Here is a 14,907-nt window from a genome sequence, read left to right as displayed (position 1 = left end):
AATGAACACAGCAGCATAGGCCTCACAGACATACAGGCAATATGGTTGTATAGCTGTGTACAGGCTGTTAAACGTGGAGCCTAAATTGTGGTGGAGCTGTCTCAGATGACACCGTGATGGAGAATACGAGAGTAGAGCGTTTCACTAGCTGCTTTAAGGAATAAAGAGATGATGGACGTGATGCCCGGCACGAGCATCTGAAGATGTGATAAGGTAGTTTAAGGAATACTCAAAGTGCCATTTCACTTCTGACACTGCAGATTGTATACTAAATTGCCATAAATTGGGTCATTTTAAAAAACATTAGTCCATCAGCAAATGCAAAATCTTTTGCACTCGGTGCTTTCACTGACCATTTATTTTGGTAATGTGAAAGGAAGTGCGGCAGAAAGTAGTCCACAAGCCTGCTTTGAAAGGGAGAAATTGAATAAAAGCCAAAAGAGAGTGATCGAATTCAAAGCCTTTCAGGGTGCACACCTGCCGCAATGAGACACCCACTCATAGAGGGAAGACAGAGGGAAAGGAAGGCATGAAGGTAAAGAGAAACTAAATGAGAAAGAAACAATTGGCTGGAGAGATATTTCACTTTTCAGTTTCTGGTACACTGTGTGACACTAGCTCATAAGACACACAAACACACTCCTACACACCTAGCTTAAGCTACTTGACATGAACTCAAAGGCCCAGTACTGTATTGTCTGCCTTTTGCTATATTTTGACTAGAAACAATGGTATTACCTGACACCATCTGAACAACTTTAAAGCGTATTGTTGCAGAGGAATAAACGAGTTTGTGCCAGTCAGTTTGTCCTCCTTCTTCTCTCTGGATAACACATAACGCGAACTCTGTCTGTGAAATGAGTCGACTACTTAACTAAAAAACTAATACATTATGCGATATAACAAAGCAATGACTAGCTCATAACATAACTCACAGGATGACTCACAACCGCAACATCCAAGGCCATAAAAGATTAGATTAATCTTCTAAAGAAACTTTGTTTGGGAGCTTGTGGTTCCCACATGAACCAACACAAATGTCAGTGTTTCCCACAGATTGACAGCATGACTGTGGCAGCGGGGGGGAGGGAGGGGGGCTTTTAAACACTATACTATTCTTTGTGGGGTTCATCAATACTGATAAATGATCTGCATATATTTAATGAACGTTAACATTCGCTAACGTATTATTATACTTAGTAAATAGAGGCTACCATTTCTTGAGATTCAGCAAAAATATGTGGTGTTAACCGCGTTCAAACAATGTGAACAGCAAAGTGTCTGAAAAGGAACTTAATAATTGAATGCATAATTCGGCAAAACGGATGTTGTAGGATACCTGCTGAAATTTGCATCCACCTCTTTTCTCAGTATGAAAGAGCGTTGCAATTCATGGCAGACATGCAGAATTCGGCACAACACCTGCGCTGCAAAACGTCACTGACTTGACGGCGCTGTTTTTATTCCCCCATCTATCAAGTCGGCGAAAGTCAGCCAGTTATCTCGAACGCACCTGTAGACTACCAGTTACACAGCGTGCTAACTTTGACAGCTGTTTTCCAAAGTTAACATAGCTATCCTTATTAGCTAGGCTCCTTACATGCTTGCTAAGAACTGTTTTAAAAATGGGATACCAACCATTCAATTCACAGACGGGTCTGTTGTCCGTGTTTGAGTGAGTGAGTGAGTGAGTGAGTGAGTGAGTGAGTGAGTGAGTGGATGTGCGGAGCGAATATGCGCTGCAATCAAAAACGATTTTAAAATGGTTCGCCAAATTTACTTGGGCAGCTATTAATCTCCCTCAAAGGCCCGCCAAAGTAAAGCCTATGTGTGGGAAACACTGAATGTTGCTTTAGTTTGTACCATATACCAAACTTATACGGTTGGAAGTAGGCATTCAGTTTAATAGTAGGATATTACTATGCATATATGCTTTGTGCTCCAATAAACTGTGTACATCCAACTTAACTGCCAAATAAATCTTTCTTTCTCTTTCTTTAGTCTGTAACGTACATTTTTGTTCAAAATTTAAAACGATTAAACCAGACCTAGTCAAGCAGCGGCCCATCAGGCCCAGAAGCAACGTAAAAGTGGCCCAGCATACAAAAATCTGATATGACAAAATAATTAAACTTCATCAGTTTAACCCTGCCTGGACTGGCAAGTACTTTTCAAATGGTAAACCAGTGAGTTTAATTTGCAGTGAGTGCTTAGTGTTCGTTAAAGAATATAAGATACGGGAACCCCACATTGAGAAAACCCAACTTTTCGGACAAACTTTCCCATGGGATCACAGGAGCGGGACACTAAAGTAGAGTAGAGTTTGATGGCTGTATTACCCTGGTGATGCGGACATCCACGGACCAAGAGAGAGCTACAACAGCTTTCCTTTGTGACCATCTGCTTTAGTATAGTGATGTTAGGTGGCTGAGCAATGGCAAAGCACTGAGTCTCAGAGAGGACTTAATAACTTCCCGCTGCAGTAGCAAGTGCAAAAAGACAGAAACGCACTTGAATGAAATGCTGAACGACAACTTCATGGCCGAAAGTCTACTTTCTGAGCGCCATCCTCCAACACATGAATGGCCTAAATTTTGGACTACAGGGCAGGTCACTGATCTTCTGGAACAGATGCCTGCATTCCGAGTTAAATTGGGTCTTCTCACGACTGACTTGAGCACAAGCAGAATGCTGCATTTTCTGAAATGCACTGCATTAAAAGCACAAATCACTGATGTGGTGACAGATTTCATTTCTGTGGCAACAGAAGGGGACTTTTCCTCCAAAGCAAAGGAAGCGGTCCCTTCATTGATCAGGAGAAATTCCTACTTGAACTTATCGTGCAATCATTATTAGGGTAAGTCATATTGCCATTATTGTGGACAATATTGCGATTTGATTATAATGGAACAAATGGTACTAAGAGTCTACTTGCTTAATTATCAAGGAATGCGCGAAATATTGACATTTTCAAATGTGTATTTCTCAACTTGAATGAAGTTAAATTGTATTTATAACAATAACTAGTAAAACAGATGTACAACAGAACAAGGGGAGGAAGTTGCTCTACAAAGGAGGTGGCAAGAAGCAGCACAAACTGGCACACCGGCAACCTGGCACCGGCTAAATGCACATCTTTCTAATGCAGAGTCTCTGGAGGAGGAACAATACATGAGTGCATTAAATAAAGAGCATAATGTTTAGTTAATTTATCGTTACTATGATAATAATATATTAAATACTACATTCATTTGAATTTCATATAATAGTATACTTTTTTACCACTAGTTGAATATTATATCCAGTTACAGCAGTTTCATTTCTGTGGGATGTTTTTATTCATTAAATTTTTCTGGAAGCTAAAGGCTCTACACTGGTCTCTAATTTGTTAATGCTAAGTAGCTTACTAACTTGTCAAGAATCATATTGTTCAACATTTAATTATTTGCTGTAGCAAGTGAAACCTTTTTTAATGTCCCGCTCCATCCAGGCTGTGATTGGTCGGTTGACGAAAAGTGACTGACAAGCATGTCGGAAAAGGCAGAGATACAGCTAATGTTAAATGGTCTGCTAGCTAAATCCAAACCTTCCTTCTCTTATCCCAGTTTTCTTCTGTCTGACCGCTTCAGCTGCTACCGACGTCTCTCCGTCTCTGCATTTCTCTCGGTGCTCCGGTGGCGGGGAGGGGGGGCTACGGTAGGTTGTTGTCTTTAAAGTTAATCACACACTGCTCATAAAACATTTTTCTCATTGCAGGTAGGCTTATCTGTTTTTAGGGGCATATGCGAGAGCCCGGTGTGGGCGGGATAATGAGCAGACTGCAGCATACTCAGAGACAAGTGTCTCACACACTTTTTTTGTTTATTAAATCGCACACTTTTTGCGCTTATGTAACTGCACATGACATCGCAATTGTGATTACGATTAGATTAATTGTGCAGCCCTAATTTCTCTAATCACACAACGCATTAGTTATTGGTTAGTGTTATTGCCACTTTCCATGGTTCTGTCCAATGATAGCACTGATAGCTCTTTACTCTGTTTCTGTACTTTGTGATATGCCTGAGTCAGATGTGACCAAAAATATTTTATTCAACAACAATATACATTGATACTTTTACTATATTTATCTGCATTTAAAATTAGTCACTACCAAAAGCTAATAAAAAAAGGTTTTAAATAGAGTGCTGATTGATTTTAAAATCTGGCCCATTTCAATTTGTAATTGAATCACCCTGAATTAAGCTTGATTTATACTCCTGCATAGGGTCTACGTGCGTAGCCTATGTAGCTTCGCACGTAGACCCTACGCAGGAGGCATTTATACTTGTGCGTCCGCGTGTCCGTCATTCTGCAATAACACCCCCAAACGCTAGTAGGCAGTAGCGCCACAGCATCCACTGTGTTAACTTTTACCGGCCGAGCAGGCTAACTTCCGGTTTAGCGCTCCGCCAACATGAATGGGGGTAAAATTGTAAACGTGCGGCTGGTATAGCCTTTCCAAATGTTATCGACCGAATGGATCTCATTCTGATAGTGAGACGAGTCATTTCGCTCGAGTTGTGACGGCCAAATATATCGATCCACTGTGTTACAGCCGCCGCTTTGGCCACTAGTAAAAGTTACTTCAAAGCACGGGAACTTCCGGTCGGCTCGGAGGCATTGCGAGGCTACCCAGCCGACCAATCACAGAGCTTACAGTCGCGTCAACTCGACGTGTATTTACATTTTTGAGGAGGTGCACGTCAGGCTACGGTGTAGGGTAGGGGGCTACGCCGTCGATTTGACGCATAAATTAAACAAACTTTCCATCCCTAATCCACATCATTTTTCTATATAACAATACAACAACACCAATTAATCATAAACATCTGGTATCTCTATGGGAAACAGCACAAATATAGAATCAATTCATGTACCTTTTAAAAAGTTCCAAATGTGGATTAATAAACTGTTATATACATATAATATTAAACTTTTTTAGATTTAAAAAAACATATCTGTAGAGGAAAACGACAGATTTTTGACCAAAATAAATAAATAGACCAAAGAAATGTTGCGATGATTACAGATCTGAATCTCTGCAAAATTAGGATATTTCTTCTGTGGGAGTGGGCGGAAATGGTTGGAAATTCTGCACCAGCAGGTGGGTACAAGATTGATTAGACCAGTCCCATGCAGACCTCTGTTTGTACGGACGGGTTGACAGAGGGTAATTCAATATTGCTAGGGATATGGGTTTTACATGAAACACCACACATATGCCACTGTGCGCTGCTGCAGAGACAGGCCGCAAAACTCACAGTCAGGTCTGTGTTTTGGCTGAGCATTAGTTAGCCGTGTGCTAGATTGTGATGACATTGCAGTAGCTGGGATATTCAGGGTGGCAGACCCTAAGCTCTGTTTTTATTCATATTGTCTGTTTGCCAGCCAGCTCTGAATGGGTGTGTGAGAGAAGGGGCAGCACCAGATCAGCGAGGGGTGCTTTTTCAACAGGGATATATGATGAGTAATGGGAAGACACAAAGGGATTCACTGTTACATTGACTGTTAAAGACATTTATAGCAGACTCTTGGAACTTCTACGGTAGAGCTTGTGTCACTGACATGCTGAGAAAAGAAGGGCACAGAGGAGATAAAAAGAGACTGTGTGAAGCAGGACTTGTATAAATGAAACCCTACATGTACTTGCAAAAGGTAAAAAGACAGGCCACATGTGCCTCTTTAGGCCTATCCTACCTAAGCACGGATGTTGCATTGCACCAGGACTCCAAGTTAAAAACAAGAAACCCTGCCAATGCCACGCCTTGTCCTCCTCCTTACCCTCCCCTGCCTCAACACCTCTTTAGCAGGCAGAAAATCTATTCCTGCCCCAGCCCACCACAGCTTCTCTGTGCTCTCTCCTTCGCACACCATGGGCTGTCTTTTCCCTCAGCAGTCAGCAGCCCCTTATTTCTCGGCGCCCAGGGCTTCTATCAGATCAGCTATTGATCAGCCGCTGGCTCGGATGACTGGAACAAGTGTCGTACAGGTAGCGGGCTCACGTTCGCGCTGCAGAAGTTTGCATCTCCCATCTGGGATGCGCTCTTTGGGGCAAGTTAGGCTGGGCTCCACGTCTAGGGAATTGACACACTAATGTGCAAAGCTTTGATTGATGAAAGAACAGATGAAGAAAGGTATTAGCTGGATGAACAGATCTCCTGTACATCTTTCAAGTGAAGATAATGCTTTGTGGGTCCACCGAGTCTGTGAGCGGCCGTCAGCTAACACTGACCCACGCCCGACAACTACAGAATGAATCTTCCTGCATACATATAAATCTAAATAAAGTAACACCCATACTCCGCTTCTCCATCTCCTCCTGCATTCTCTCACTCGGACTGCATTATTCCACCCACAGCACTTAGGTTAATGCTTTCATATATTCAAACAGAGCCAGTAATGTGATGAGCTGTAACTGAGAAGGAGAATGACGACGTCAATTATGATGTGGACACAGGTCTGGCTCTACTGAGCACGCTCCTGCTGCTGCAAAGGACAGACTGCGGAGGGGAGGGGAGAGCAAGTCAATACAGAGGAGAGGGCATAGCTATATGAGAGCAGTGACTCACCGTGCTGCCTCACACTCATAAGCCTGAGCATGCTCCTTAACACACACACGCGCGCGCACACACACACACACACACACACACACACGCTCATACATCAACAAAATTAACAATGGCTGAAATGCGTACTTCACATTATAAATATTCTTAAAAAGACACGAGACATTTGCTATGAGTACTCAAACACCCTTCCATACACAGTCCTTTCTGATTCAATGTCTAATGTGTGCAAGCCGAAGGAGGCTAGGGAAGGAGACTGATGGTGATGCTCCAGAACCGTGCTGCCGACTGACCCCGTGGGGCTGCCCTGCAGCCTCTCAGTGTCTTGGCAAGATGATGTTATTACGTCCACTCTCCACTATCTCCACATGACAATGCCTGGTCTACAAAACGCATTCTCACTAAGCAGCCCTAGAGAGAGAGACACACACACACACACACACACACACACACACACACACAATATGAATCTTACTCTATTCTCTTTTCACTTCTGTCCCCCATCAGCTCATCGTAACCTCTGTTGACAAGGACATGCTGTGTGGTCTTTGCACGAGAATGTATTCCCACCTCATCCAAATTAATCCGAGTTGTCGGTGAGATGAGGGATTGTTGGACTGTGTAGCTTGGCCTCACACGCTCACACACAGCTATAAGACATTATAGCTAAACCCGGAGCCCACCCTATGGAGTCTGGCTTCTTGCCATCTCCAGGAAAAGAAATAAAACAAAAGAAAATGCAGATGGAAACTGAGATACTCACATTGGAGTAGCTTTGATGCTGTGATTAAAATAAATAAATAAATAAGGTAGCCTAATGCTTCTTAGGGGTTTGTGCAAGTTGTGTAAGTTGGTGGAATAAAGAAGGGTTTGCATGCATGTGTCAATCTGATTCAGATCACCTGATAGGGGAGAGACTGGCGGTGCTTTTGTCTTGATTTCCAGAGATCAGAGGGTTTAAGAGAAAAAAAGAAAAGGTTTCCACTCACAAAAATCCAACGACAAATGATGGTTTATACTACAATCTGGTACTAATATTATGGGGTGCAATAATCATTTGGTCCCATTCTGGCTGTCCAGTACAGCCCCCTCGTACAATAGCACCAAGCCAACACGCATTTCCAATTCACTAGTGTGTTGACTCACTAAGGGTGACAAAAAAAAAGTACAAACATTGACAAACATGAACGGCAAGAGGGAAGATCATGCAGACGGCAGTGTGTTTGTCTGCACAGATGGTTAACAGTTAAGCTCCAGCTTAACAAAAGGCTCCGTGATCATTTGTCAAACCTTGCAGCTACCAGATGCCCACAACCACCCTGCTCCACCGAAACACACACACACACACACACACACACACACACACCCGAGGGACCATTGATGTAACTGACACCCATAGCACAGAGCTTCTGAATGGTCTCCTTGGACACAAAGCTCATCAGATGACAAGTTGATTTCTTCCTTATCCCCCATAGCACCAATCATGATTCTCAGTGCCTTGAACATTACCCTCCAGAAAAGTGGGGCTATTAGTGTACTACAGAGTCTTTAAAAGTGAGTATATACAGAACAGATCCAAGTAATAAATTATCTTGCAAAGGACAGAACCATTTCCACACCAAATGCCTAGTCCCGGGAAAAGTTGTCACTTGGGCCCACAGTTTTAACAATAGGGAATAATTGAGTGTCCACACTAGAATAGATTGATTGCCTCTTGGTTTGGGGCTTGGCCGGCACCAGGAGAGTGACAGACAGCTCATTAGCCAGATGGTGGTACTAAGGGAGGGCCGGACAGCAGCCTCATTGGCTGGCTCAGGCCATGATCGGCACGCTTTGTGGCAGTGATGTCCTTCCAGAGTCTGTTGGACAATCAAATGAGAAGTACTGTCTCTAGTTGAAGCGATGGCAAAGGACAAGAAATCAGTCAGTGGGAGAGATGGAAGAGGGACTCAGTCACAGTGAACTTGTCAAGGGAGGAGGGGCTAAAAGGAGAGATGGATGCAGATTACGCAGAGTTTAATCAAAATGCAAAGTCATGCCCGTCCTCAGACGCACACACACATTTTCAAATTTTAAACTAACCATTACCAAGCCTTATTAGGGTTGCATGGTGACCACAGGGTTATTATAGCTTATATTATAGTATAAGCTATAATACTCCCAAAAACCATTGTTTGCCATGTCAGTGTATTTTTCATGAGTCTTCTCCATTGCTGCTCTGAAGACAAAAATTTAACACTGTCGATTACCAGCATCCCACCCACCTCTTTTACCACTAATTTCCCTTATGTGCCTATGTCAACGATGTATCTTCTTGACCAGGGTTGCTCTCCCTAGTGGGAAACTGCTAAAGTATAGTAAGAGACAAAGCTCTCAGTCATTGGTAAAAACGCTGCTGTACTGAAGCATTTTCTCTCATTTAGTATGTCCAATCTGAAATAAACTGCAAGGATGAAAGCACAGTGGCAGAGCACACCCAGTGCAGTCAGTGCAATGACTACGACTCCAAGTACGTTATAGCACCTTCGTACTGTTAAATAACATGCTGAATGGCTATGGGAGGCTAGATTCTCTGAAGCTGAAAGATTGGGAGAAAATAACATGTGAAAGGGACGCCACAAGGTGACACGCCAGGCCTACGATTACTCTGGGCGGAGGTTAAAGACCTCGTGCCATTTGTTTAGTCTGAGTCACTGAGCCACAGCCACAGTGACTGACAGGCTGAAAGCCACATTAGACAAGACCAGGGAGTGACAGGGAGCGCACAGACACGGAAGAAATAGGTCAGGATGGGGGACAACTTCTGACATCACCAAACCCACTGTGAGTGTTGTCTATGAGGACGAGGGATGAGGGGAGAAGGACAGGATGAGAAGAGGGGGAAATGAGAGGATTAGAGGCTTGGCTATGAATTTCAAAAGGATCAAAAAATTTAGATGAAAACCTCTGTGAAAAGAAAATTATATTTTAGTATGGCAGTTAAACAAAACAGAATGCAGTGAATATTTTGTTCCAACAACTACAGTGTTTTTTAATTAAATTATTTATAACTATTATTAAATGATAAACAATACAAGCATGTTTGGCACACATTTAATGGGATAATCAAAAGGCAATGAGAACAGTGGGCTGAACCAGGTTTGCAAATAGAAAAAAAAACGAAAGCAAGGAAAAGGAGGAAGAAAAAGCGTGGGAGTGAGCTCAGAAGAGGAACAAGCAAGGGCTATGAAGAGGCTGGAGGAATAGATCCTGATGCTACAAACGTATGCTGATGAGTCAGGGCGCAGGCCTCTGATGTGATGGGAGACCGATCTGACAAAGAGATCTGCTCACAGCACAGGAATCAGCCGCTCTCCGGGATTAGCTGTGCCTCAGTGCATTTTGTCTGTCTGTGTGTGTGTGTGTGTGTGTGTGTGTGTGTGTGTGTGTGTGTGTGTGTGTGTGTGTCTGTGGGGTGTGTGGGGTGGGGGTTTAACAGGAGGGAGAAGAGAGTGACAGAAGGAAGTAAATGTGTCATCCTTTAAAAATGTCCATTTTCCTAACTCTGTCATTCCCAGTAACATCAAGCGAATTATTTCTTCCCTCATCACATGCAGAAGCCGGGGAAGGGGGATATGGTTCATCTGATCATATATGATTTATCACAAATAAAAAGTTAGGTTGAGACAGCTCTCTAATCACCACCCTTAACCCTTTAATCAAAATGAAAGCAAATTCTTCAAAGCTGTAAAAATTCTGCCAACCCCACCCTCCCTGCTTCCATCTCATCTAGTTTTCACTCAGCCTAAGAGAATAGCTCTGGTTTAACTGCATGACAGATTCCTTCATGGTTGCAGTGTTTTAGCTGACATAAAACCTCCCCTTACAGATAATAAAGAGTGTGTGCTGCTGGTTGGAGCAGCAACACACACACTCACAAAATAAAACATGACCTTCATGAATATTCATACTACCCCTCCACCACCATAGCCATTCAGAAACTTTACATTTTGAATATGACGGGAGTTGGGCCTACAGATGAATGAATTCAACTGTTAAAAAAGCAAAGGCAGGTTTCTATCTACGAGCGGTGCTGACATCCCTCTGCAAGTCTGCTTCAATGGCACATGGCAATCTGGTGGAACACGAATCTCAATTAACAGAGGAAACACAAGAAATCTGCTCAGAAGATAGAAGGGGGAAGTACATCAGTAAAATAGTTCCTCCAATCTGAAATGGAGCTGATTTTTATTACATGACACAAACTGACAGTGGGTGAAGGCGTGAAAGTACACACTCTCTCACACTGTGTTGATGTAAACCTACATGCTCATCCCAAGCTAATGGGGCAATTCATCTAGGACCAACATGCCAAATAAATTCTTATGCTAATGTTTCCTAATAAAAGATAGCAGATCCCAAGCCTGCTGATGTCTGATGTCATCCCTGCAAACCCTCTCTCACTCCCTGACATTCATTCTGCCGTTTGTTACCCACGTGGGTTTTAGATTGCGCATGCAGAGCAGGTGACAGATTTTCCACTCATGTCCCTGCACATTGCCTGGGAATTGATTTTAGCTCGAGGTAGAGAGGATGACAGCTTGCGGGGAGGCTGCTGAGGACAGACTACAGAAAAGGAAAAAGAAATGAGGAAACAAAGAGGTGGTGAAAAACAGCAATTTAGGCTGAAAGGCACTGGCTAATGAAACCAAGTCTGAATACAATGTCAAAACGCATCTTGCCCCCCCCACCCCCCAGTCTCTGATTGCTAATGTCTTTCAGCTTCCTCTATGCAGAAGGTGCCTATTTTACTACCGTGCTTGCCGTGTATTTTCCACTAATATACTATTGTAAGACAAATATGAGGTTAGCAGTGCAGTGATAAGCTCTTAATTTATCAGCCATCCTAACATTCAGAGTACCCCTCAACATCACTGCCGCTGCAGTATTTGTTACATGTATTTTATATTCCACAATGTTAAGATACCAGGACCTAGTCTTCTAGCTCATAATTCAGCGCTGAACAAAAACCAAGCGTGCCTCACCTCAGGAGACTGCACTGCCTGTGTACCACTGAAGCAGCAGTCTGCTCTGCATGTCTGATTGGGTAGGTTGGGAAAAGAGCCTTAGGGAAGGGGGTGTGAGACACAAGGATCATACTCCCATATAGCCATCATGGAGTGCAATTAGGCAGTAGAGAGAACACTTCATTCAGGAGCCACTGTAGTCTCCCTTCTCTCTGTAACAGTCACCTGTCCCATCAGCATCAGGGTCAAGATGGGCAGAGCGGAACCACTAGGTACACACCATAACAGATGTTAGACAGCTGTTAAACGACATCATCATGCGCAACGCTAAAAAGGATGGCTCTTATAAGTTCAACTGACTATAAATGCTATTTGTCAATGAACTTCATTTGTCAACAACTGTTTTTAGTAATGCAACAGCACGACCACTTTCTAGGAACAATCTTTTAAAGCACAGAAAATGGAGAAAATATATACACAGCTGCATTTCTAGCATAATTCAATAAAATAAGAGGCATGTCCCTTCTCTTTCCACATGCATTACAGCCAAAAATATACCTGTCCAAGTTACAGTTAAAATGTCTCTATTTCACACACTACCAGTTATACACAGCTATTTTTCAATGACACATAGCAAGGCCTAGTGTGGAGAAATTTTACCATACCCCTCATGTATTGTCATTGTGTTTATCTCAATATGGCAGAGACACAAAGAGTGTTTGTGTCAGAGGTAAACCTTTGGCAAAAAGTGGTGGTTGCTGCTGACCCACTGGTTGTGGAAGACATCATCTTGGCAAAAAGGGTTGCGGTTGTGAGGTTGGTAGCGGTGGTACTGAGACAGTGAGGCTTTGAAAGTGATACAGAAATAGTTCTTCCAAAAGTAAGCAGGCCAGGTTTGCAACTGCTAAACACATCTAGGGGGTTGTGCAGAGCATTGTGAATTGCTTAGAGGTGAGCAATAGAAAGTACCCATGGCCAGTCTTATTTACGTGACAGACAGACAGAGAGAGTGAGCTCCGGTTGATCTCATTCTTGTCACGTAGAGTGTGAGAAAGAAACTACACAGTCAAAATCAACATTCAGTAAATGGCTGGTAAAATTGTTGCAGTGCCACCCACTGCACTGCCTGATAACCTTTTACATTTGTCTCCTACATTTTCAGATGCTCTCTTGCACTATTCAATTCTGCATACATGAGGGTATTTAAAGCATCAATAAAAACAATGTTAACACTGCATCCAACCAAAGCATGTCACTGTATATAGTGTATAAACAAAAGGGTCATTGACCATTTTGTAAGTTACTAGTTATTTGCTTTGACATGCTGGCAGTGTAACTGAGCTATGGTTGTTCCGCTCATTGTCCACCCTCACAACTTAGTAATATTTCTGGCTGTAAGAGTGTATCACAGCAGATTCAGGGATGGGGCCGAATTCTTCCGCTAAGTAGGTTTACATCTAATATTCAGTCCATTAAATGAAAAGACACTGAGGCACACGGGTATGTGAGCAAGAGGGGAGAAAACAAGCCAGCTGTAATTCATGTGAAGTATGTCAGTGAAGATGAGGAGGGGATAAGCGTCAACTCACCAGCTCTGTCCATCCCGCATCACCCTGAAGCACCTATTTTAATCACAACGACATAAAAATGTATGACATACATAAGAGAAGCATGGATTTCTTGTGACAACAGTCAAGCAACCTACAAATTGTTGCTAATCCACAGTAAAATAGACGATTCTAGGCTTTTAAAATTGAACATCAGAGCGCAAAAAAAAGTTTATGGTCATTTTTTTTTTAAAGCAGGAGAACGGGTGGGGAAGTGAGAGAAACTGATGACATCATATTGTAGAGAGCTATTCGGAGCAGTGGAGGCCGAGCAGGTGTGGGATGAGCCCAAAAAGAAATCGGCAAATAAATGAATCAGCTTACGTCCCAACATCCAAACTCGTGAGTGGTTGACCAGAGCAGAAAAAAATACACTGCCCTGGGACACCCTGGTGAGAACCGCAAAGCGGTGGACCCAGTGTGTGCGCACACAATGGGACCATTTGGTGTGGTAATGTGTTAGCCCATGGCCACAACTCTATTCAAACCCAAGTTTAGCCATCCAGCTAACTGTTCGTCATATACCAAACTGAACCGCTCAGCCAACCTCGTCAACTGACTCCCAACAAAAAGGGTTGAATAATGACTGATTGCGCTAATCAAGACACATTAAATGTTGCTGTTAAGATTGCAAGGAAGCAACCAGTCTCCGCAGTTCCCCAAGCAGTCTTGCTAGCTAACATACCGGTGATAACCTAGCTGGCTAACCCTAACCCTGCACTAGCAACATTACTGCTGCAAGAGTACAGTTTCATCAAGACCGTAAGGTTGTTCCCCCCCGTTCAGTGATTGTGCTTCATGCGGGGCATCATTTGCACCCCGGTTCTATGTCTGTCTGTGCCACGTTAAAATTATTTCACTTTTGTTTCTAAAGCTAACGTTGCAGTTGCTGTGTTTTTACCTTGCGTCTCCTCGTCTCAGCAGTACCACTCCAAACAAAGCATTGGTATATGACTCGAAGATTTTGTTTCCAATTATCCACCTTATAACCGTTCACATGGGAGCACCCGGCCGGACTCATGACAGACAAAACATTCAGTTTGGGTTTATAGGTGACAATGAAAAGTCTCCTGGATTATTCACTTAGCTAGCTAGCTAAATAGCTAGCACGAACTGTCTGTCCAAATGGTTTCCGTTTGGAAATGGGACAATCGATGTAGTATCCAAAATGCTCCTCGGGCATCTGACAAACACGGTCTTTGATTAACAAACTACAAATCTGTTCATGTAGTCGTCTAACAGAATTATCACTTAACAACAAAAAAAATTCTGCTCCCCTTGCTGTTTTGACAGTTGCCTTTTCCTTTAACGTTAGCTCCACTTCCACTCTCACGATTAGTTAGCTTTCTTTCTCTAGTTAGCTGCTAACACTCAACTACAGCTTCACAATGCCCGCCCAGCGTACACCGTGATTTGCCAACACAAAGACGTTACGTCACTACGTTTGTTTTAGAGCACGTTAGATGCGCTTGGTTTGGAGCCCCATGTGTTCCGTTTCCGTAAAGGTGAATTTAGGATTTTAACCATGGCATACATCGATGACGTTGCCGTAACAAAAACACCCCCGATTCAGGGTTGTCTGGAATCTATAACCGATCCCAAAATGTACATCAACGTTATTTTGCACTGTGTTTTTTCTGAAATATGCGTCTCTGTCGACAGTTATGCACCTGTATTGCTCTTACT

General features: G+C 43.0%; 1 protein-coding gene across 2 annotated transcripts in view; it reads right to left on the bottom strand.

Moving 5' to 3' along the window:
- Positions 1-14,589, bottom strand: part of LOC119890043 (ubiquitin carboxyl-terminal hydrolase 22) — a 31,244-nt gene extending 16,655 nt beyond the window's left edge. Inside the window, exons 1-2 of one of the 2 annotated variants that reach the window (XM_038701058.1) lie at positions 14,123-14,589; positions 13,204-13,236 (exon numbers count right to left, since the gene is read on the bottom strand). In XM_038701058.1, the coding sequence (XP_038556986.1) occupies positions 13,204-13,236; positions 14,123-14,242 (153 nt within the window). In that variant the 5' untranslated portion in view covers positions 14,243-14,589. The remainder of the gene's footprint in view (positions 1-13,203; positions 13,237-14,122) is intronic. The other variant, XM_038701067.1, reaches the window with a different exon arrangement.
- Positions 14,590-14,907: the final 318 nt, after the last annotated feature.

This window comes from Micropterus salmoides, unplaced genomic scaffold (assembly GCF_014851395.1).
Source record: "Micropterus salmoides isolate LMB-PRFRI ecotype aquatic unplaced genomic scaffold, ASM1485139v1 Ms_hic_scaffold_10, whole genome shotgun sequence".
Classification (NCBI taxonomy): domain Eukaryota; kingdom Metazoa; phylum Chordata; class Actinopteri; order Centrarchiformes; family Centrarchidae; genus Micropterus; species Micropterus salmoides.
The sequence above is the reverse complement of the archived record's forward strand: the minus strand, read 5'-3'. Positions and strand labels throughout refer to the sequence as shown.